Source organism: Danaus plexippus, chromosome 4, assembly GCF_018135715.1.
Source record: "Danaus plexippus chromosome 4, MEX_DaPlex, whole genome shotgun sequence".
Taxonomy (NCBI): domain Eukaryota; kingdom Metazoa; phylum Arthropoda; class Insecta; order Lepidoptera; family Nymphalidae; genus Danaus; species Danaus plexippus.
In genome coordinates this window covers 2,307,233-2,332,065 of record NC_083538.1, presented here as the reverse complement: position 1 = coordinate 2,332,065, position 24,833 = coordinate 2,307,233, and the positions used below count along the sequence as shown (strand labels likewise).

General features: G+C 31.0%; 1 protein-coding gene across 1 annotated transcript in view; it reads right to left on the bottom strand.

Moving 5' to 3' along the window:
• Window positions 1–24,833, bottom strand: part of LOC133320004 (uncharacterized) — a 56,066-nt gene that overhangs the window by 29,992 nt on the left and 1,241 nt on the right. The window contains exon 2 of the mRNA XM_061526525.1: window positions 9,365–9,508. Within this exon, the coding sequence (XP_061382509.1) occupies window positions 9,365–9,422 (58 nt within the window). The 5' untranslated portion in view covers window positions 9,423–9,508. The remainder of the gene's footprint in view (window positions 1–9,364; window positions 9,509–24,833) is intronic.

The window sequence follows — 24,833 nt, the reverse complement described above, 5'->3', positions numbered from 1 at the left end:
ATAAGGACTGTGTAACATTTAAATTTATTTAAACATATGGCTTATATTTATTTTTAAGTAAGCATTAATTTATAGGACACAGTATGAACACCTACATACTCGTAATTGTCATGAGATGACACCATTACACATGCTCACGTGTATGTATGTAGGTGTGTCTTATTTAAATATGTATAAACTAACAATCCTGTAGAGCTACTGATGACGTTTACCACATACAAGTTATGAGTAACTATTTTTAATAATAAAACACGAAAAATAAGTAAAGTATCATGAAATATATTTCACTTTCACAAGACTCAGTTTATTTTTATAATAAAGAGCAGAAATAAACATTCTTTAAATCATTATATAATACTAGCACAGTATCAGGTAGTTTATTTTTTACTCTCATATAACTGCATGAACTCGTGGTGGCCTGGAGGTTAAATCATCATACGTGAAGGCGCTGGTTCGAAACCCGGCAAGTACCAATGTAATTTTTTCCGAGTCATATGTACTTTCTAAGAGTATTTAGACACCACTGACGGACGGTGAAGGAAAACATCATGAGGAAACCTGGTTTTATATTCAAATTAGAAGATTGAAATCGCCAACCCGTCTTGAGCAAGCGTGGTGAGGCCATGGCCATGGCCTTTGTTCAGCAGTGGGCTCTGATAGGCCGATGATGATGATGATAACTGCATGCTTATTATTTGTAACGGATTTTATATTTATGAAATATACTAATTTACTATAATGTTGACCTCTATTCCAATTTAATTAGTAATTATTAAATTCGAGATCATTAAAATGAATACTCAATTTGATTTTCAACATCTACACTTGAAAGTAAACCTTCAATAAAGAAAAAAAAACTTTTTTAAACATTCAACTTATGTTAAAAGCGTTATCACATTATTTAACCACTTTATCTGATAATTTCATTATTGAAACAGCTCTATATAATAAACATGAAATGTAAACTCTATTCATAATTTTTACGTGACTCCGACTCATATTTCAATAGTTAAAATTACGAGAAAACAGTTTATTTTCGGGATTATTATTTATTATATTGCTACTATAATATTTTTGTTTTTCATTCTTATATTCATAATTTTCCTTGTTGAATAGTTTAACTTTTATGTTACAGTTATTAGTATTATAATATATACTTTTTTTATAGACTCTCGTAAAGTTGTTAGTATTATACATTTTTTACTGTGTTAATAAATTTTTGACTATGACCTAGTTCTACTGAACTATTTTGTATATAAAATAATATTGCTATGCATTAGAAAATGAGAAAAACATTACTTCTCTAGAATAAACTTCAACCACTTGTTTTCGCTGTCATTACGAAAATTAATATTAGTTAATACAACAAAACACCTAAGATTTTATTCTGTTAAGTGACCTACTAATTTTTGTTTAACAGGTTAATTTTATGCAAAAAATATACGAAGAAACACTGAGATCGATGTGACGTAGAAAAACGACGCTCCATATCAGCTATGGCTCAATTTTACTACGATATTATTAAATATAAAAAAAAAAACATTTAAGTGAGAATATTTTTAAAATCCCAAAACTGTATAAACGTTAGACATGCTGTTTATAGTTAAATATTTTAACTGATACTTCGTCATTGAAATAAAATTATTCTATTAATATTTTTTTTATCCTTAGCATTTTGAATTCGTGTCTAATTACGGTCTATTTCAGTGAGCTTAGTATGAAAAGGAATGTTTTAGAGGTCGCAGAAATTTCGTGAGTTAGTTACATTAAACCAGTATAACGTACCTACAACATGCCCTTAAGTAGCTTATCAAATCTTATCAGGTTTTAATTTTCTAAGTCGTATGTAAATTTAATACTCTGGATGCTATTTACAAATCCCTTGTAGAAAACCCTGATGATAATGTTCTTTTCAACGCAACTTATTATTTGAATATATTATAATGTTTATAAGTATTTGTTAATACTAACTCGCCATTATTACTTTCCAAATATTATTTATTATGGAATATATGAACATATATTTATACAGCAATAAGTTCTTTAGAAACGAAACGACGAAAATTATTATTATATTTTTCAATGTAAAAAACAATGCATTATTTGCCAAAGTCATCTCTATTTCTATAGAAATTCTAAATAACTTCGTGACATTGTCACAAACATAAAAATTAACCGAAAGAACATCAAGACTCCTTAATAAATATGCATGTGTATATAACTACATATATATATAACTTGTATGAAAAAGGGTGCATTACTATGTGTATGATTTTTAAAGATGAAGTAGGTTTTTATCATATTGTCTTTATACGTTAAAACTTATTGTTCAGGAGGAAGAAGTTGGATGAAAAGCAGCTATTGTATTACGCAGAAACGATCACGTTAAGGTATATGCCGCGGGACAAAGTTTTAATGAAAATACGAGGCAGACGCTGTTTTAGAATTAATATTCAATAATAAGCGGCCATAAACCACTTAGTCTGATTAAAAATCGATTGATGATTATATTACGAGTTCATAATGATTATTATATTTAATTTATTTATTTTTATTAAAATAGAAAACCGTTGATGAAAAAACTATTTCGGTTATATTAAAGTTATGTTCGTGCCGAGAAACTGGTAACTTTCTTCAGGTTCATTTACAAACTTGGTCGTTTTTATAACGAAATTTATTCGTTCGCCTCCACCATTAGCAGCTTTCTCGGGACAAGTATAATCTTCTTAATTCGTGACAACAACTTGGTGACCGAATTTACAGATTACGCTCCTTAGGTAATGTATTTTCTAATTGTATGATAATGTGAATAGGTGTTAAAATTTTATACAGAATCGAATTATTATAAATTAAAACAGATTTACTACATGAATAATTCAATAAATGTATAATTTAACTAATTGATGATTACGCTAGTGAATACCTAAAATTATAACTCATTTGTACAAACTTTGTTACTATTAATACCTTAGCAAATTTATTCGATACCAATTGGTACTGGTACTAGTTTAGTAAATAGATAAATGTTTGAACGAGCATTAACGAGTCCTAACAACTCCGAACTATCATATCTTTCTTTTAGACAAAGCTTTAAAAATTGCATTTTGCCTCTTTTGATATCTAAAGTAAGAAAAATGAAGACTAATAAGTTCGACAAAGTATCCTTCAGGCTACAGACACAAAAGCGCTCTAAAATTATGCGTTCATTAAAGCGCAAGGAAGCTTTTTCTTATTTATTGGATGGAAAACTGTATGAAATAAAAATTAAATTGAAATACTTATTTTAAATAAGGACAAGGGTTCTTTACTGATTTTTATTTGTTGTTTTAATATAATAAAAAAATTTAATCCCCTCTAATTCACGTTAAAAAGTTAGCTCTCACACTTAAATTGTAAGACTTCTTACAAAAGCCCTTAAGTGTTTTGAACAACAAAATGAATTAGTTAACAAAGAAAATATTTGTTTATAATAATATTAATTGGGTTAGATAGGAAATTCATTTGGTTCAATTTCGATAGGTATTGCACCGTCTTGCAGAGGGACTCCATAAAATAAAGGCCAATTTATTTTCAGACCGGCCATTTGCAACACCGGGTGCGTGTTACATTTCAAAGATTTCCGATTTTACCTAAGACGGAGGCAGCTGCGATGGGGAATTTCATTTTAAAACTGCCATCAAAAGTGCGATAGCTACGTTTGGGAATTTTAATAAGTATTTTTTAGATGTGTTTAACCTTCCGTTTTGAAAAATACTTACTATAAATAAAAATATGATGTTAACTAACTGAGTTAAGAATTATGTGTAATAAATATTAATACGAGCTTAATATTCCAAGGCACAAAAATGTCATCTTTTTAAAATGATCTGTGTGAGCATCAATTGTCTTGCCTGCTATGCCTAAACAATAACCACGATCAATTGATATGTTTCACTTATTGCTCATATTAATTCCTTTTATAATCTGTGATAACACATAAGTGACATACAGAACGTATCATTACAATCGTATTAATTTATATTATTTTTAAGTAAGTATGTTTAATGTTATGGTACTGTGGCCCCGGGATATATATTTGTTAACGGTGTTGCCCCTAAGGGTCTTTAGGAATAGGGAAAGTTCCTTTAGGATTGGACGATAAAAACGTTTTAATATTGTTAATTGAATGAAAAGTAGATGTCTGCTTTAAGTCGATATTATGTTTTGGTGTGACCCTTGTTAAGCCAGTTCCTTTACGAGCTAAGAGTAAGTACTAAGCTAAAATCATCTGTTTAGATTTGGGCTCTAATACACAAAAATAAGAGAATATAAAATAGAAACGAAACTGCAATCATGTGATTAGAGTTAATTAGAAGCTGCTATATTCTCAGTTGGAGTATTTAAGGGTAGACATACTCGTATCTGAGTAGTAGGTTAAAATTCCCCTTTTCCTATCCTTTGTTTGGTAAGGAAAAAAAATTAGTTTTAAAATTCTATCATAGTTTTTATATACCACGTCGAAATAAAAATATGTTTTTCAGACTAAATATAAATACTACTCTTCCGGTGACGCTGTAGAAGCCGAAGGGCTAACAGCAATGCACATTTCAAAAAAATATATATATAAATATAAACTGAAAAAATACTCTAAACATATTATTACTATTTAATAAAATTTTCAACAATCATGATTAAATAGAAATTGATTTTAAGATACGACTTATAATAAGAAAGATAAAGAATCCCCTTTGCTAAAGTTGTATGTTCCGTATAAACGGAAACTGTTCAATAGAACAATATTTATTAGAAACGAGAGGAAATATATGAAACATTAAATATTGAACTAGAAAGTTATAAATGTATAAATCAATACAATCAATTATATATAATGTCAGCATTTAAATAATAAATACAGACGGCGTTGTCGAGTTTCAATTTATACTTGGAAACGTGTAAAATATTCCTGTTTATAAGTAAATTTACATGGGTTTTAAATTTTAATTAAGTGTCCACGTAATCTAAATAAAATTTTCTTCCATGACGTAGCCAGGCTCTTCAAAACAAATATCACAAAGTTCAGATATTTCTCTCATACTATGACCCGCAAAGTTTCTTTAAAAAAATGAGTCTCCGGTTTCAAGGGTCGAAAGATGCTATTGAAGTAGGAAATGATAAATGGTTGCTTATTGTACTATTTTGAAAGGCTAACCAAATTTAATACCCCATTCTTACAATTATGATAAATTTGTAAACATTTTTGCATCTCATACAAATTTTATTACATTTATGTATAAAGAACGAATATTAAAATAGGTTAGAATATTTTTTATGGAAAATTATATAGATTTCTTATTTAAAAAATTTCAAATAAAAAAAATTCTGTATTTTTTTTTTCATAAATTATAATTAACTTTAATTCATGATAAACACGATTCTCTACCTTCTATACTCGTATAAATAATTCTGTGATAACTAAGACATACAAAAGTAAGTGTGTATATATTCTATTTAAATATTTTAAACAATGTGATGTTCGAAAAATAAAACATGTACCTAGTAATATAAAAATGGAATTATAATTTTATTGAGTTGAATTACTTGAAGAGAAAAGTTTGAAACAAAATTAGTTTTAAGTCAGCTTTCTATTCGTGGCAAGATAATGTATCACTGTCTGTGGCGTTAGGTCCATATTAATTCTTTAGTGTATGTCAAATAACTGTTGGGTAATACATTTTTTGGAAAACCTTATTTGATTTGAATAGACATATATTGGTTATATAAACGGTTGCCCAGACGTTCATTATATTTACCATATCAATTACCTTTTAATTACAGACCGTACAGACTAAATATGACGAATGAATTTTTTATATGAAATATAAATGAAAACAGTACTATTGAAAATTAAATTTTAATATTCTTATTTTATTTCGTTTAATATAAACATTAGAATATGAAACAAGATATCATGAGCATCAATGTTTTTCATTACAGCCATTCACTTGTCATAATCAGAAATAAATAATTTAGTATGTAGTTATACAATTTAACTTTCGCACATTAAAACTTCTATATTTCGTTTTTATCGCAATCGAGTAATTAGTAGAAAAAGTTTTAGTGAAGTCGCATTAATCAAAGTGGTGTAGGCGTACCAACTTTTCCTATGAGAAAACTTTCATTGATAAAATATGTTGGATCAAAATATATATTATTAGAGAGAAAAGACTAAATACATGTTTATTTATCCATGTGCATTACCAATTTATTGTTATAGATACTAGATGTAATAAAAATTCACTTGAAATGCTGAACAATACTACTATTAATCCCGAAGTATATAGTAATTACATGATTCCGTTTTAAGTAGTCAATTTGAAATTCTATAGTTCCTCGTTCACAATTCGAAGGCTCAGGTTAATTGAAAAAGAAGTTAGAGCTGGATGAAAGACTCATTTTTAGTTGGTTACAAATGTTATACGTACACTTTAAGCAAACAGATGCTAGTTTATAAAGTCATTTGAAGCTTTTTGTTACATTTGTAATGTACTGTTTCTAAAGGCTGTAAATTGGGTTTTACCTTTTACGTTTAGACATTCATAATGAGAGACGAAAGCTCGTAAGCACGTAGTGCAGTAAAGCTGACGATATTTTAATAGCATCAAGTTCTAATCTGAGCAGATTATACGATCCAAGATCCCTTGCTTCCAACACTAATTTGAGAGCTTAATGGTTGATGGTAGGATATCGTTTATAACTATCCATGCACTCTTTTATTTTATGCTTTCTTCTGATGTTGAATGTTTTGTTATATGAACAAAAGATATTACTTAACATTTGTAGATTTTACCAAAATATTTTAAAATGGATAATTCTATAAAAGCAGTTCAGAAAATTATACTGAAATTTAATCTTTTTGCTACTGGAATTCTAATATCCTCTAACTAAATTAATCTTGGATTTTATAATTACTTCTTCTCAGGCAGAAACTCGTCGAGTTTTGTAAAGAATTCACAACAGCGTATGTGGAATCAGATAATAGAATAAGCCCTAAGGGAATTAAAATTGCGCTATATAAAGTGACCGAACTGCAAAACAATTGTAAAAAATCGGAATATTGGAACATGGAAACTTGAGGATTAAACAGAAATAAGCTGATATTATATTAGAATTTATTAGCTCTTCCAAAGGTTTTGTTTTCAATTACGTAAATGTCATGATGTAAATGAGAGGGTAAAATAATTATATTAACTTAAAATAATGATTTAAATGAAACTAATATATTTTCGGATATACTACGCGGATTTTATTATTTCAGAAATACACAATCCCGACGTTTCGGTTACTTTTCAGCAACCGTGATCACGGTAAATTATCCGCGTAGTATATCCGAAAGTATATTAGTTTCATTAAAATGAATAAAACTCGCGACAGTCATAGATCTCATTAAAAAATGATGTTATCGTACTACCATTTTTCTACTTATGACACTGTTCAGTAAATGAAGACGAAGTGTAATATTGTTTTTAAGAGGACAGAATAACCCCAATGACTACAATTGGCTCATTAAATATTATGTTTTTCACGTGTATAACTTGTTTAAAATAGTACCCGATAGTATATCGTTATAGACAATTTTGATAAATGTATTAGTTTTCTTTTTCTCTTCTTGACAATTAGACTCTGTAATGCTGCTTGCATGACAGTTTTATTACATAATAGACGATTTAATCTCATATATAGACACTGACGTTTAAGACAGGGACACGGCGGTGGTGTAAATATTGTTAGCCATATATCACTATTGCAAACAAAACACATTAAATGAACAGGTTCAAAATACTTTCAGTGACTTTAAATCGCATTTAGAACCGATTTATACATGACAAGATAAAAAACCAAGTTGTCTAAAGTACGAGTGCAAATCATCGTCCTTTCAACTAATGACCCAATGAAGATAGTGAGAAAATATTGGAAACCTGTTGAAATCGTGACTATTAGGAGAAATAATTTTCCTTGAATATAATACAAAAGTTAAGTATATAAGAGAGCCAAAAATTTTACATTGTTAATATTCGTGCATGTTGTTTCATGGAAATAACCTTGTACAGACAACTGAAGGTATCTTATAAACATAGTGTTGTCAAATAAATATTAATTGAACACTATATTTATTTCATAACTAGGTAAATTCATTCGATCATCAGATATTGCTAGGCTGAACGTGACTCTGTAAGCTCTCGTGAGATTAACAATCATAGCATCAGGTATAGTGGTTATTATACAAAAATGTAATATCAAATTTCGACAAAACAACTTCATCGTAAATAATATTTTCAGTTATCTCCCATTCCTTTTTTATATAAATTTGTTTTCAGTGAGATTATTTTTGTTAAATTATTTATTGTACGGCAAATAACACAAAAAATAACTATAAAAAACAAAAGGAGCTTGCAATTTCATGTTATAAATAAAACAAAGCAAGGCAAGTTTTTTTTAATAAGATAATCATAATTTATATCTTACATACAATTTCAAATTATTCAATTAGTATCAACTTTTTGCTTTTCTAAATCTTCTTATAAGAATTGAGAGATTATTTATAAAAGTCATTTTATGCTTAAATTTAAAAATAAAAGCCATGATGCATAAGAGTATAAACTACGGCCCTTTTGATAGCAAAATAGTTTGAGGTTTGAAATAATTTACATGTATAAGAATTTTTTTTTTTTCACTACATTTACATTTTATAAAATTTAAGTTTATGTGTTAGTTAAGCTTCCGTTTTATTAAAACAAAAATAAAAAAAAGTAAATTGAGAGCAACAAAACAAAAAGGTAAGTAAATAATCTTCAATTTGTTTCTTAAAAAAGAAAATTGATTTGTTTAACTTTAAATTGTTATAAAGAAATAGATAGCTTTGTTTTTATTCAATCCCATTATTTTACTCTGGATCAATTTCATTGCGAGATAAGTAATGTCTGTTATCATAAAGCAATATCTATTTCTTTTACTTTTAATTTAAAGGATAGTTTTCTTCATAAAAATTTAGGTTTCATTATAAAATAATAACAAAATTAAACTCATAAATATTTATTCACACTATTCGAAAATTGTTTTAAAGTGTATTCTATAACAATTGAATTGAATACGAAATAATTTGTAAAACCCTTTTAAAATAAAATATAAAACATTGTTATTTTTATGTGTAATTCGTCGGAGCAGTGTCTAGTGAGATTTTCGCGTATGAATACGAATTTATATTGATCTCATTTTCATATTGAATGACAACAATAAGATAAAGATCAATTCACGGCACATAAAAAGTAACTTGATCTTTTTGAAAGCCTTTTAAAGGTAATGCAGGTGATGTTAAATAAATACATACCTGTAACCAGCGCATAGGACAGGAAAAGGAGTAACTGCTTTGGAATCCTTAAAGTCATAGTGATTGTTGTTTATTCACACGTCTCGGTACTCGAATATTATTATGACTATGCTAAAGTAGCACATATTTCTTCAAGTGCTAAACCTGAAAAGATATAAATACAACACATTAATTCAATACAATTATACATCTGGTAATGTATCTTTGTTTTTGTAACATCAAACAAAACGTCCTAATCCAAACACACACAGAGACCAGATAAAGCCAATCCCAAAATATCATACAGGAAAACATAAGAAGAAAAGATCCATTGACAGAGATAACCGTATTTACAAATCTCTTAATTCTTACAAAAGCATGTGCCTATACGAGTAAGCGAACGTGTACGTACATATAGCTTAATATAACTCAAGAGAGAATTGCTTTGCTGACATTATAATAAAACCTCGAGTAAATTGTCTCCTCTATATTTGATATATAAAATAACATTTACATTATCAAAAGCTTAGGGAATACACATTAATAGAAATACATGCTTGTAAGAGTTTGATATATGTATGTAAAGGTAATTGTAGTTCAAAATAGTATCACATGTATAAGTTCTATAATATCAATCAATAAATCGATAAGTTATGGTATGGGGCCTGGAATAATTAGGGTGTAATTTAGTTATTTTGGTCCGGACCACTACAATCAATTTGATATTAGTGATAAAGGACTTTAATTGCTATAAACATATACGAAAAGAAAATAAAAAGTTATTTATTCTAACTTCAGAACATAGATATAGCACTATAAATCATTCTACGTTAAAAATTCTTCGAGTCATGATCAAACAGTAAAAAGTTAACAAAATAAAATGGATTTAGTATTAAGAACAAAACTTGTAATGATGGAAAAATACTTGTAGGAATAATTTTTGTTTGCTTTTGAAAATAATACACAAATTTTCTTATTATTAACATTGATTTATACTTCTTTATATTTGAATCCGGTTACAACATTTTCTTTTTAATCATTCACAATTAAATTAATATTTAATCGACTACAAACCAAATTTTAATACATAGTTCTATAAAAACTTACTCAAACCATTTTACATAGAATAAGTCTTATAAATGGAAAAACATTAAATAGATAATTAAAAACGACTGAAGAGAAACTGCAAAATTATTTTCAAATCCTAACTTATTTTTATTCCATCATCAAAATACCGACAAAATTAAAATATCTACGCAGTTTTTATTCTATTTTTCGATTCAAATAAAAATTTTAATTGCTAGTTGTGTGACTTCACATTTATTATTGCGTATAAAAACAGTGAGAGCTTTTGTTGATGATGTTCAGAATTTTGCAATGAATCCTTTTTATTAAATTATTTACGTTTAAAATAAAATCACACACAAGTAGATTTTTTTTATATAATTTTTTTTTAAATATTATTAAAAATTTATTATATTAAATTAATGTAAACTTTTTAAGGCTTTTTTGTAACGTAATAAAAAAATACAATACGATTTATGTACTCAAATAAGTAGACACAATGAAAAGGTTTATAGTTCAGGTTTAGACTGTTATGTAAATGAGTGGTGCTATATCACTGGCCGCTTGTCTGTTTTTAGCAGAATGACTACTATACACCTGGGTTATTTAAAATAATACGTAGTATATAATGTTACTTGTAGGACAAAGTCGTATTTATATTTTAGGTATACACTTAAATCAATATTGAAATGCTTTTTTAGAAATCCCAAATGTATGAAAACATTCGCCTATTAAAAAAATATCTATAAACATATCTGTATTCTTAGTATAATTTTATTGAAATAAAAGTTATGTTTTTCGGATTTATTACGCTTTCATAATTATTTTTAACAACATACGGGCAGACGAGATGAGAATTCTCATCTTGTGTGTCCGTGATCACTGTTACTGCAAAGTAACCTAAACTCAGGAGTATGTTATAAAGAGCAGTAAATCGGCAAAATATTAGTTTTATTTCAACGAATACTGACGAAAGTCTCAGATCTCATTTAGCATAATTGAATCTTATACAATGATCTCAAAACAGCCATAGAATCAAATAAATGGAAACATTCTACTGATAGTTAGGATTCCCCGATTCTAACATTAACATAAGTATTTTTATTTTACTTCTATACTTTAAATAATGAATATCTTTAATATAACTTAGTTTTGTTATCAATTTAGTATGAATATATTATTTATTTGAATCTCCTGAAAGGTAGGGAAGGTAAAGTTCAAAAAGTATATTTTATATTTACTGTAAAAAAAATCAATACAATAAAATTATACCATCAATTTTAAAAAGGGGTCCAGTTATAGAAAGTAAGGATCGTCTGTTTATTATCGTTTAATGTAGGTTCGTGACACCATTAAAACCTACAATCAATTTACTAAGCGATACCTAGCATTATCTATCAAACGGTAATGTTTCAGTTTTTTTAAGTTCTTTAAGGCCGATTTTATAAGATTTACTCTTGATACTTGAAATTTGTAGAAGACGATGTTTTAGACAGTTGCTACGAATGTTAATGATTAATACAAGATATACCTCATACGATCCGGGATTGTCGTTAGGCAGTCAATTCGTTTCTACGGTTACGGAAAATGCACCATTTAAATTTCTCGGTCGTAAGATTGATAATAGAGGTCGTACTCCATCTCTAGAAGGAATAGTAGATTACTTTTTAAACGACCTTAACAAGGTAGATAGCCAACAGATCAGTAACGTCAAAAAAGCTTGGATCTACGACAATTAGCTAACTTCACGTTTAAATTGGCCTTTCTTCGTCTATGATTTTAATAAAACCCCTTTGTCTAATTTAGATGCAGGCGTCACAAAGATGTTGAAGTTGTGGCTCGGGTTCGCGCTAACGGCTGATTCATCGGCTTTATTCAGGGAACGTAATAGTTTTGGGATGAGTCTTAAAAAGGCCATCGAAGCTCTATAAACACCTAAGAGTTTCCAAGAGATATATCTTGGGGAAATCCTAGGATGAAGTCGTTACATCACTCCCAAAAGACAAAGATGCCCCAGAGCTAGAGTCACGACTCCAATTCCAGATAATTAGAAATATAACATTCATACAATGAATTTAGAGATGCAGAACGAGTGGTTAGACATAGCAGATTTTTGTATCCCATTAGGACTAAAATGGCGCACCTTAATTTATGATTGGTCGCCAGCATTACTAAAATTTTATCTCAATGCGTTCCAAATGACTCTGCCAGATCAGAGTAATTTGGTAAGATGGAGTAAAGGTACCAAAAACTTGCTATATCTGTGGGAAGGTAGTTGGAACTGCTAAGCATTTGCTGATGGGATGTAAGGTACTCCTGGATAGTGGTCAATACTCGCGTTGTCACGATAGGGTTCTGGGAATCATACGTGAAGCGGTTAGTTTTTCGGTAGCCAGAGCGCAGAGGGAAATAACCACAAACGAGCGATCAATAGGTTTCGTGAGAGAAGGCACTAGGGCTACAAAATGAACCTCCAAACCTTATTCTACCATTAAAGCGGCTTTGAATTGTACTATAATGATGGATACGTATGAGAAACAATACAAAATCAAAGAGGATATTTGTGCGTCGTCCTCAAGAACAGATATTTTTATGTTTTCGCGAAATTTAAAACGCGTTGTGATTATACAGCTTACGGTTCGAAAACCAAAATCCCCAAAGACAATGCCATCAAAGTCAATAAATATTACGAGGTCACAAACGAACTCACTCGAAATAGGTTTGTCGTGGATTTGTAGGCGGTAGAAGTGGGAGCGAGAGGTAAAACGGCAAAATCTCTCTACAACCTACTAAAAGACCCAGTCCAGAACTAATATGAAATCATTCTTGGAACGTACTTCGAAGGCAGCCCTAGTAGGTTCTTTTCAAATTTGGTTAGGTAGAGAGAGAAGATTGGATGGTGGAGGTGAGCGTTTCACGCGAATAAGATAGGGGACCTTAAACCTACACCTGGGTCGCAAGTTCCAGGCACTGTTAAAGCTCCTCTCCCTGCAACGCGATGGACCCGGCACCAGCACGGTGAATCCATTGAATGCTAAGAGGTTTTGTCTCTCCTACAATTATAGTTTTTAATGGGATTGTTTATTTATTATTTAAAAATTGACGTCCTTTTATACCGACACCAATAATTAATTTGAGAATATATTTTTTTTGTCACCGGCTATAATAAACATATAAACAAAATAGATTGATACTATCGAGAAATGTTGTATTATTATAATAAAAAATATGAGTGCTCAATGTCAATTAAGTATATATAAAAAAAACGTAATCCCGTTTTGATTTCAAAGATTTTGAAAAAGTAAAGAAAACAAAAATGTATTAATAATTGAAAAAGGAAGCCCATAATACTTAATCTTGATACGGAATATGGTTTTATTATAAAACCATTGAAGATTAAAAAGAGTACAAGTTCCCGAACGTTATTACTTTTGGACCAATTTTTTATTTATTTATGTGAGAATAAACAAACGCTTAAATTTTTACAAAATTTCTTTTTACCTACAATTGGAACTTATATAAAATTATATAAATACTTTATATAAGATTATTTTTCTCTACTAAAATTTAGCCTCTGACAAGTTTTCTAGTTGTTTATAATGCCAATCTGTATCATAGTACATGTATGTACATAGTAAACGAAAATCTCAATCCTTCATATAAGGGCAATTAGCATAAAATAGAAAACATACAATCACAACAACAAACACATTTTCAAATAAATTATATGCATTCAGATAATGTTTACTTTGTGACTTTACCGAAACAAATTAAGAATTCTTGCAACTTTGACATTCTATTTGAAAGACCATTTAATTGATTAATGGCTCCAGAGCCAGTAGCTACATCAGATTCAAGTAAGTCTTCTGTTAAGAACTCCCACTGTAAGCCAGTCAGCCAGCCATATGTATATATATATATATATATATAAATTCCAATCTTGAGATTGAAATCATTAACCATTGGGTAAAAAAATGTATATTTACTGACGAATTGAAATATTGATTATTAAAACTAACAAATAAAAACTTATTTTTGTGGTTTCTGTATATTCTAAACTAATTATTCTAAAGAGATACTAGACCCACACTCTTTTTACAGCTTAGTTTCGTTTCATTGTATGTATTTTAAAAATAAATGATTAATATTATTGTTATAAAACAATAAGTTATTTAGCCCATAATTTTTAATCAATTTCTCTAGTTATATACTTCTTTATTTACGTCGTGGTGACCTGACGTTAGAGAACAATTAGTCATTTCTTTGACCCGTCCTTTGCACATGTTACTGTAAAAGAACAAAGTAATTATATCACAAACTAGAGATTTATATGAAAAAAGTTGAACCCACTAGTTTACACATATATTTAGTTTGACTTTAGTTCCGCACACAATTTTATATTTTCCCAAAAATATTGGGGTATTATTTTATATTGTTTATATTACTTTCAAGGGAAATATTTTTCTGGTAGAGGCGTTGATTACATTCAAAGAAAAGTAATAATGTTTGGAGTTATACGTTTTCCGATTCACTTTGATGTTCGTTTCACTTAAATTTTATTACATTTTTTATTCGTACCAGCTATTAAAATGCACAGCATATTGAAGTTTCGATAGTTTTTTAGCTGGTTTTGCTGCCGAATATACGACGAGTTTAACATGTTTTTATAGCAACATAAATGAATTCGAACAGCGACATGCTTGTGTTCGTGACAAACAATTAAGGTTAAAACTAAATGCTTAATGCTAATTGTTGATAACCTAGAGATAACACATAATCACTAGCCCGCTATTTATTTATGAATGATTGCTATAAAGCAATAATTTTTTAAGCAATAACGATATAAGCACAGTCATTTCAACTAATTTTCCTTCATACACCTTTAAAACCGGGTCATCAAATTTCCGCTCATTTCACGCTTCCCCAACGCTGTGACATGTTATGACGTAAACTTGTTTATTATATTCATTATTCAAGTCACTTTACAGCTTCTATCGCGGATTGTTACAAAATATCTAAATTAAATAATTTATAAGACTCGTACATTATGGATTTTCAAAATTAATATATTATATGTACAGTGTACTTAAATTAAAATTGTCATCTTCATTCATTATAAATTTAGTTCCTTGAATCGGGCCACCTAATATACTTTCGCGAGGGAGACCAACAATCCCAAGGTGGCGTTGGGTTTTTGGTAAATAAGTCCCTATCCGATAGCGTTGTGGAAATGTCTAGTTTGTCGAACAGGGTAGCGTACCTCATAGTAAAGCTCACCGAGAGATACAGCTTCAAGGTTGTGTAAGTGTATGCTCCGACCACGACATACTCGGATAGTGAAGTGGAAGAAATGTTCGATGATAAATCGAAGGCCCTCCACTATACTACTAAGACTCACTACAACGTTGTTATGGGAGACTTTAAAGCTCAAGTGGGAGTACGGACTTGCAACGAATCGGTAGTAGGATCCCATGGATTTGGAAGCAGGAATCATAGGGGGCAAATGCTCGTTAACTTTCTGGAACGATTTCTTCTTGATGAACTCGTTCTTCAAGAAACAGCCCCAAAGGAAGTGGACGTGGCAAAGCCCCGATACTATGACTAAAAATAAGATCGCCCTCATCATGACGGACAAGAAGCACATATTCAGAGCCGTCTGCGTGATCAACAGGTTTAATACCGGTAGTGATCACTGACTGTACGAGGCTCTCTGAATATCAACTTTAAGGCTGAACGTGTCCGTCTGATGAAATCCAGACTCCGACCTACCCTGCTCCATTCCATAATAAGATCCGAAACATTCCAGTCAAATCTGGAGAACCGATTCGCTGCCGTGGAAACCACAACGGACGTTAACCAAAACCTCGGGAATGTAGTTCAGATCCTCAGGGAAGGGGGTTCCAGTTTCTGTGCAACGCAGCGCAGAGGCAGGAAGTCCAAACTTTCTGAGGAGACTCTAGGTCTAATGAAGGAACGACGTGAAAACCCACCCGTCACTTTGGCGGCAAGGCGGACTCTAAACCAAAAAATCCGTAGACACGTACGACACGATCTCCGGTGCTCTAATACTCTTTCGATCGAGCAGAACCGGGGGTCAAAAGTATTCGTACAATATCTTGGAAGAAGCCACCTGACGAAGTTGACTACAGCAAGTGGAGAAGTCGTTGCTTCAATGCTGGCAGTCCTTTCAGAAGTAGAAGACTTCTATAGCCGGCTCTACGCATCGCAGACATCTCGGCCTGATCCCGTGTGTAAGGATCCTAGAGCCACATTAACAAGCCACTTTTCCGAAGACCTGCCAGAAGTCAGCATTGGTGAAATCGAGATCGCTCTAAAAATGGCAGCTTAAAAATGGAAAAGCCCCTGGAGAGGACGGCATAACAACAGAATTGTTGAATGCCAGGGAGCTCCAAAAGCTGTTCAATTCTGTCCTCTTCGAAGGGAGAACTCCGGGGGCATGGAGTAGGGGTGTGGTCATCCTGTTCTTCAAAAAGGGAGACAAATCCCTGCTGAAGACTAAGAACTATCAACTCATTTCCCTGCTAAGCCACGTCTATAAGCTGTTTTCAAGAATGATCACAAATCGTCTTGCTCGAAGACTCGACGAATTCCAACCACCGGAACAGGCTGGGTTTCGGAGCGGACACGGCACCATAGACCACATTCACACGGTGCGGCAGATTATACAGAAGACCGAAGAGTACAATCAGCCCCTTTGTCTGGACTTATGGACTATGAGAAAGCTTTTGACTCGATTGAAACTTGGTCTGTTCTGGAGTCCCTGCAACGTTGCCAAGTTGATTGGCGGTATATCCAAGTGATAAGATGTCTCTACGAAGCCGCCACCATGTCCGTCCAAGTACAGAATCAGCAAACAAGTCCCATACCGTTGCATCGAGGATTGAGACAAGGGGACGTTATCTCCCCGAAATTGTTCACAAATGCAATGGAGGATATGTTTAAGACGCTGCGCTGGAAAGGACGAGGTATCAACATTAATGGCGAACACATCTCTGACTTGCGATTTGCAGACGACATCGTCATTATGGCAGAAACGTTGCAGGACCTACAACAGATGCTAGATGACCTGGCTGACTCTTCTATACGCATCGGCCTACGGATCAACTTGGACAAAACCAAGGTCATCTTCAATGAACATGTTCCTCCGGAACCGATTGCAGTCTACGGTGTCGTTCTCGAAGTTGTTCAAAAATATGTCTATCTGGGGCAAGTATTGCAGTTGGGGAGAAACAATTTCGAGGACGAGGTGAGTAGAAGAGTTCAGCTGGGTTGGGCAGCGTTTGGGAAGTTACGCTGAGTCTTAACATCGTCGATCCCACAATGCCTAAAGACGAAAGTCTTCAATCAGTGCGTCCTACCCGTAATGACTTACGGTGCCGAAACGTGGATACTAACGGTACGGCTAGTTCACCAACTCAAAGTCGCTCAGCGAGCTATGGAAAGGGCTATGCTCGGAGTTTCTCTGAGGGATCGCATCAGAAATGAGGTGATTCGGCAGAGAACCAAGGTCATCGACACAGCCCACCGGATTAGCAAGCTGAAGTGGCAGTGGGCTGGCCATATTAGCCGCAGAACCGACAACCGTTGGGGTAAACGAGTTATTGAGTGGAGACCGCATCTCGGCAAACGTAGTGTAGGACGTCCTCAGGCAAGGTGGAGTGACGATTTGCGCAAGATAGCTGGCAGGAGCTGGATGCAAGTAGCCGAAAATAGATCTCAGTGGCGTGCAATTGGAGAGGCCTATGTCCAGCAGTGGACCAATATAGGCTGATGATGATGATGATTTCGATCTGACAAAAAGGTGACTTCTGGAGTTGTCTAAAAATAATATAAATAAGTTTAAATTAGTTTTTATTATATAATAATGAACTTGTATATATTTTGACATGAATTTCTATAGTAAAGACTTTTACTCAATAAAAAAAATCAATTTAGAGTCATATATATGATCACCTCGAAGACATACTGGGATTTTATAAAAATTGATTTTTCTCGTAGTCATAAGCTGTCACAGAAGTAGTTGCTAAGATGGTCTATGAAATAGATACAGGTCAATTTAAAATTGTAAGCTCACTCGTAATTGATATGTGACCGCAATAACAAGTAAAGATGGAGTCTATTCAGGGAAAAATAATGATTGTGTTGAAAAAACAGGCAAAACCAATTCTTATAGGTTTCCAGAGAACTGTGATACCACGACTAAATTTAATTATTACATAGGTTTTAATAGGTATTTCTTCCAACGTAATTTTAAATCACTACAATATTACGAACCATCGAAGATACAATTATAATCACTATTCAGTATCTTGTTTTTCATGCTATGGCTTCATTCGCACTGGAATTGTGAAATTTTTTGCCAATGTCGACTTTTTCATTTGTCTGACGAATTATATTTAATCTTGAGTATTGTGTGGAGAAAACATTAAAGAGTTTTTCGAATGGAATAAAAACGTTTATTTAATTAGTTTTTTAAAGAATACTCGTTAAATATTTACCAGCACCGAGGTGTAGTATCATATATATATGTATATATATGTACCAGTATACTAGGTACCAGTCCCGGTTTCACATGGGCTCTTGAAAAAATAGAAAATAACCTATTTAATTTTGAGAATTATTAAACATATTTTATGATAACTTTCAAATGGTAGGCCCAATTTAAATGATTTAAAAATTTATTTTGATAAAACTAAATACCGTATTTATGTAAATAGCTTTCCAATAAATGCTTTCATTATTAATGCTAATTTTTAAAAGTTGTAAAATGGATATAGTATGCTATTTTTAAGACATATTCCACCGAGGCCTTTTCTGTAGACCTATATAAGATACACAATTCCACCATATATAATTTTGTTATATCTCAAATACTTTAGGCAGCGTTTTCGCTTAAAGCTCTCAGAAGGCTCATATTTTCTCGACATCTTCAACAAATATCGTTAATGTACACACAAGTAAATACAAAAAATTCACAAATGATATACTAAAACCTTTCTCGAGAATCACGCTTTCGAGGGGTGAAAACAATTTGACAATTGGTGCAGTAGTTTTTCCGTTTATCGCAAACAGACGGACAGACAGACGCGGTGAGGGATTTTGTTTTATAATATGTATATTGATGATGATGTACGAATACTATGTTAATATAGACAAGAAAACACGCACAAATAAATATTGCCAGCTTCAAAATAAGTTAAAAAATAAATAAATATTTGTAAATTATATAATTTATAATTATTATTAATTAACATAATATTATATTGATGCTGAAATCGTTTATGTTAAAATTAAAACTTTATATAACAGTTATAATTACTAATCCAACATGTTTTCATTTTAAACTAATTTAGGTATAATTAGCAAAGCTAATTATAGGTAACACGAGTGTCTGTGATCGATGAAAATTATTTAAAATTTTCAATATACATATCACAGGTTATGATAATAAAGAAAAATGTTATACGAATAAAGCAAGTGATGAATTGAAGACTTAAAATAAGAACAAATATTTTTTTCCACTTTATGGGTATTGTGTTTTGTTATTGGTAAATTCCGGCGTTATAAAATTAAAAAGCAGCAGTAGCACACTAGATGTTCTGAATGAATGAAATTTAATAGTCAGAAAAAAATTATGACATATTCACGCCAGGCTTTTGTTATTTAAGTCGTGTGAAACAGCTCCTTCAGGTCAGAAACCAGCTTGAGGTTACTTTATAAATACAATTCCAGAGAAAGTTTAAGGTTATATAACGAAAAACTTGAAAATCATCTACTGTTTATTATCTTACCTATGATACACTTATAATAAGTACGGTAACTTAAAATTACAATCGTTAAAAAAATATAAAACCGAGATTACTTTAAGGTTTCTATAATTTTCTTGTCATTGTCACACTATTCATTCTTAATAGCATAAAATTTAAAAAAATGTTGTAGTAAAACTTCTTATGCGACTTTCAACCAGGTTGCGCAAAACTTTTGACGCTCCTTTGAGTTGGAGGGGGTATAAAAAGAGACTGAGTGAGAGGGAATGCGTGTCGCTCGAACACAAGCGGGCCATTAATGGTGAGTTGTAAGTAATATTAATAAAGTTTGTCTTAAAGAAACACTAGAAATTCCTTAAAAGTCAATTTCTACCCTTTCCGGTTTTCATTACAATATTACGAAGTTTAACTTTTTCAGGGAGGGACTCAAGCACAATTATTTTTTTTATATGTTAGGAGTGCGAATTCCCTTCTTATATTCCACTCCAAGCTTTTCCTCCTTCTTTCCTCTTACATCAATCACTTATCGAGAGTATGGTATATACAAGCATAAAAAAAATCTTCTGTACATTAAAAAAAATCGCTAAGAATACTCTTTTTTAATCCAGTAAACATAATAATAAATACTATCATATCCCCAGTCATATTATACTTGATTTTGTAATTTCTTTTTTTACTTCAGTACAGTTAACGTTGGTTTTTATTAACATTTTCTTAATCATAATATTTCCTAAGCTGGTATTTGATACACGAGTATTTCATTATAAAAAAGAAATATTATTTTATATACAATGAAAATATATTGTCTCCAAAAAGTACCCATTAAATACACCACAAAGCCATTATTTATTTGTAAACTTACTCCAGCGTAGTTTTAGAGGTTTTATTAATTTACTTCTTATATTGATCTGGGTGTTAATTTATATTGAACTTCATTGTATAAATTATAAATAAACGCTGGAATATGAATGGTTTATTTTTTAAATTGTAAATCGTTAAGTTTTCTTTTTCTGTTTCGGAGACCTTTAAATTATTCTTATATTTAGTAAAAATTGTGAACTTTCCTAATAATTACGAGCTCTTGGTAACCAAAGTCGAAATCAGAATAAGCAAAATATGTTCATCTTCCGTTAATTCAATAGACTCAAATTTTATTATTATATAATCAATCAGGTTTATTTATGTTTGGTTTAAAAATACTAGATGACAGATTTAGTATTAGATTTTAAGGACCTCAAGTCACAGATGATATATTATGTATTAGACTTTGAGGATCAAAGCAAAGCCAAAGAAACGAATGGATAAGTTATTGAATATTTTTTTGTCTGACATTATACTTAAGGCGCATTTTCATTGGTCGATAAGTCGGTAGTTAGCCCGATTGCGGGGAGTACCCGCATGCGAGCTAACAACCAATGAAATCCACTGGTCGATAACTCGGTCGATTAAACGTGTGCGGGTGATATCCGCATTCCGGAATAACGGAATTCGCATACGTTATAGAAATCACCCGCACCCCGTATGCGGGCTCTGACGACCAGTGAAAACGATAAACTCTTTGCTGGCCCTATGGCATGCGTTACAGAAATCTCCCGCACCCCGAATGCGGGCCTTATCGACCAATGAAAATGGGCCCTTATTGCGTTTGTAATTATTTTAAAATGGATTGACCCTATTACTCCTGTCCAATCCAATTTCCCTTGAGGATATCAGTTCATAAAAGCTGTTAAAATTGTTTAAATCTTATTATTTAATATCTATTCCGAATATTAAAATTAACTAAAGCGTGACAGTTTTGATTAACATAATTCGTCTATAAACAAACTAATCTACTCCATTATATATATAATATATTTATATATAATATATATATATATATACATTAAACTTTGCAGGTATCCAAAACAATTATTTACATTACATTATAAGATAATGTAATCAACAAAAGTTCTACAAATTAAAACACTCAAAGTAGAATACTCACTAATAGCGAAAGCTAAAAAGCATATTTAAAATACAAATTTACTTTGTGACACTTAATGTCCAAAGAAATCAAAGCTGAACAGTTAACCTATTACTATTATTAAACTTGTCCTACCTACATCAATAATATCACATAAATGCCAAGATCACATACAAGTGTTTTCGTAAATCACTTATATTGGCCATTTGTAATAACTTCAATTTTGTAAGTAGTTTACGTCGTGGCTTAGATTAAATAATACTAGGACCTCTTTAAAATATCGATATTGAACAAAAACAACGTTTTTGTAGGGAGTGGACAATAATAGTTTATAATGATTGCCTATCCGAACCGCTGCCTCAATTAAGCTAATGTATTATGGAAATTTCTTTCCAGTTTTCTATTATTTAATGTTAAATATAACGTTGAATATATTTAAGAATACATATTTTGGGGCCAATAATAGTCAGTGCCAATATTATATTCAATAATAATTTCATTCTTGGAAATGTATAAGAAGTAATGATTTTTATTTTATCTCCGTGACTCAAAACAAATATAAATATCTTTATGTACGTCTTCCCTTTTTTTATTAAACCCTCACAAAATAATAAACCTTATAAAATACAGCTGTTATTTATTTTATAAAGAGAAATAAAAAAACCTAAAACCAAACAAACGTAGTATGATGGACATTTTTTAGTATAAATATACAATTAAACAAAAATATCATAAGTAATATATGAAAAGAAATATCTAAAGTTTATATTCAATTAACCATCCTCAAAACAATTCTTTTCTAGTCTCGACGCTGATAAAACTTTGATTGCTTTCATGTCTTAAGAAAAGCTGTTACAACTTTACAAGAATGCGTTTTAATTACGCTTTTATTAGTATCTGAAACTTGCATATGAAAACAAGAATATTTTATCATTCCGATTTTATTTTTTTATTATATTTGGAATCTCTTGGTAACAAAATATTCTTTATTTTCATTTTACTTTAGCCATTTGGATGTTTCTTTTTCAGTGACGCCAATGTAAAATGTAAAGGACTAAAAAATTAACATGTACTTCTAATTTACATATCGATTTTTATATTTCCTGCCTTCCAGATATAAAAGTTTCGTTTTAATAAAGTTTGTGTATAACCATTTTAGTAAAATAAAACTGGGAACATTTTTTTTTATAAAATAAGGAGGGGCATAAAAAGTTAATACAAAATTATGGTTATAAATAGGCATGTAGTAATAAAAGGTCTTGGCAATGTAAGGACAAATCTTAAAGAAGCAGTCGCTGTAGATAGGCTGAAAAATAAATCCTGAAAACACTTTGCATCAGTAAACTACAATTTGTGCTCGGAAATTGAATGCTCGGGTACCAAGTCGGATTACATTGAAACACTTCCATGTGCCACTCTACACCTATAGTCAGATAAGCCAGCTATATAAAATATCACTCCATATGGAGACTTATTAGAGTTCCCACTAGTTATAACAATGTTTCCAGAAACTCAGGAGCAATAAAAATAATTTAATGCGGAGCCAGAAAACCCAACAATAGTTCTTAGGATCGTAATAGAAATACATTCACATGTGAACGACTTGTTACGTACGCGCTACATATTATAAAATAAATGAACATCGCCGGGGCAACATCGTTGTATGGATAAAATATAATATAACGAGTGACGCCGCTGACTCCGCGGAACGAACACCAAGCCGTGTGAACCAGAAGATTCCTGATACCACACAAGCTATGGAATGGGATTGCTATCCTAACATCGGGGCAATCATGTAGTCTTAGGTATAGGTTATAAGTTTTAATATGTAATTTTTATTATAATATACATATAAGTATGTTTCGTAGTTTTCCTGGAACCTCCGGTTGCCACCTTATATAATTAACTCAGTCACCCAAACATTCCATAATATTATTTTCTATTTATTCAATTATAATATCAGTTGCAGATTAGAAAGTATGAAACTGTATATCATATTCATTTTAATTTCTTTAAAAAAAAAATGTTTGAAATCTTTTCTACTAAATTTGTTTAAAATATTATGATCAGCCGTTCCAGTAATTTGTTACTGTATCAAAATATGTATAATCTGGTATAAAACTCAACCCCATAGTTATTCTGATTATTTGAACGTGCACTAGATATAAAGAGTATTTTTTTTTATTTCCGTCCCCATATAAATATATTCGGAAAAATCAGTAGAATTCGCGTAGATTTCACATAAATAAAATCGTACATATTTTTGTTAGTGAAAAGGCTGGTAAATAATACTTTATATAAAAGGAAACAAAACGTGTTAGTGGAACATTTAAAAAATCGATGGCTAGTTAATCGCAAAAAAAATCACTATTTTATTGTGTTTTTTTAGGTTTTGTTCTTGTAGATCTGAATTCACGCCCTTTTCACTTATATAACTTTTAACACAAAATAAAGAGACTTTCCCAGATATTGTACTGATCCTATAGCCTTCACCGACAATTTTTTTCAATGACATTCGCCATTTCAGAAGAAATTAAGTTTTTAGTTAATATTAAGAAAATAATGAACATAAATTATAAGTTTCATAAAGTAGCTTCAAGTTGAAACTTAGAATTTCTAACATTAGAACATCACAATAGAATTAGAACATCTTGAATTAGGAGGACAAAAGATA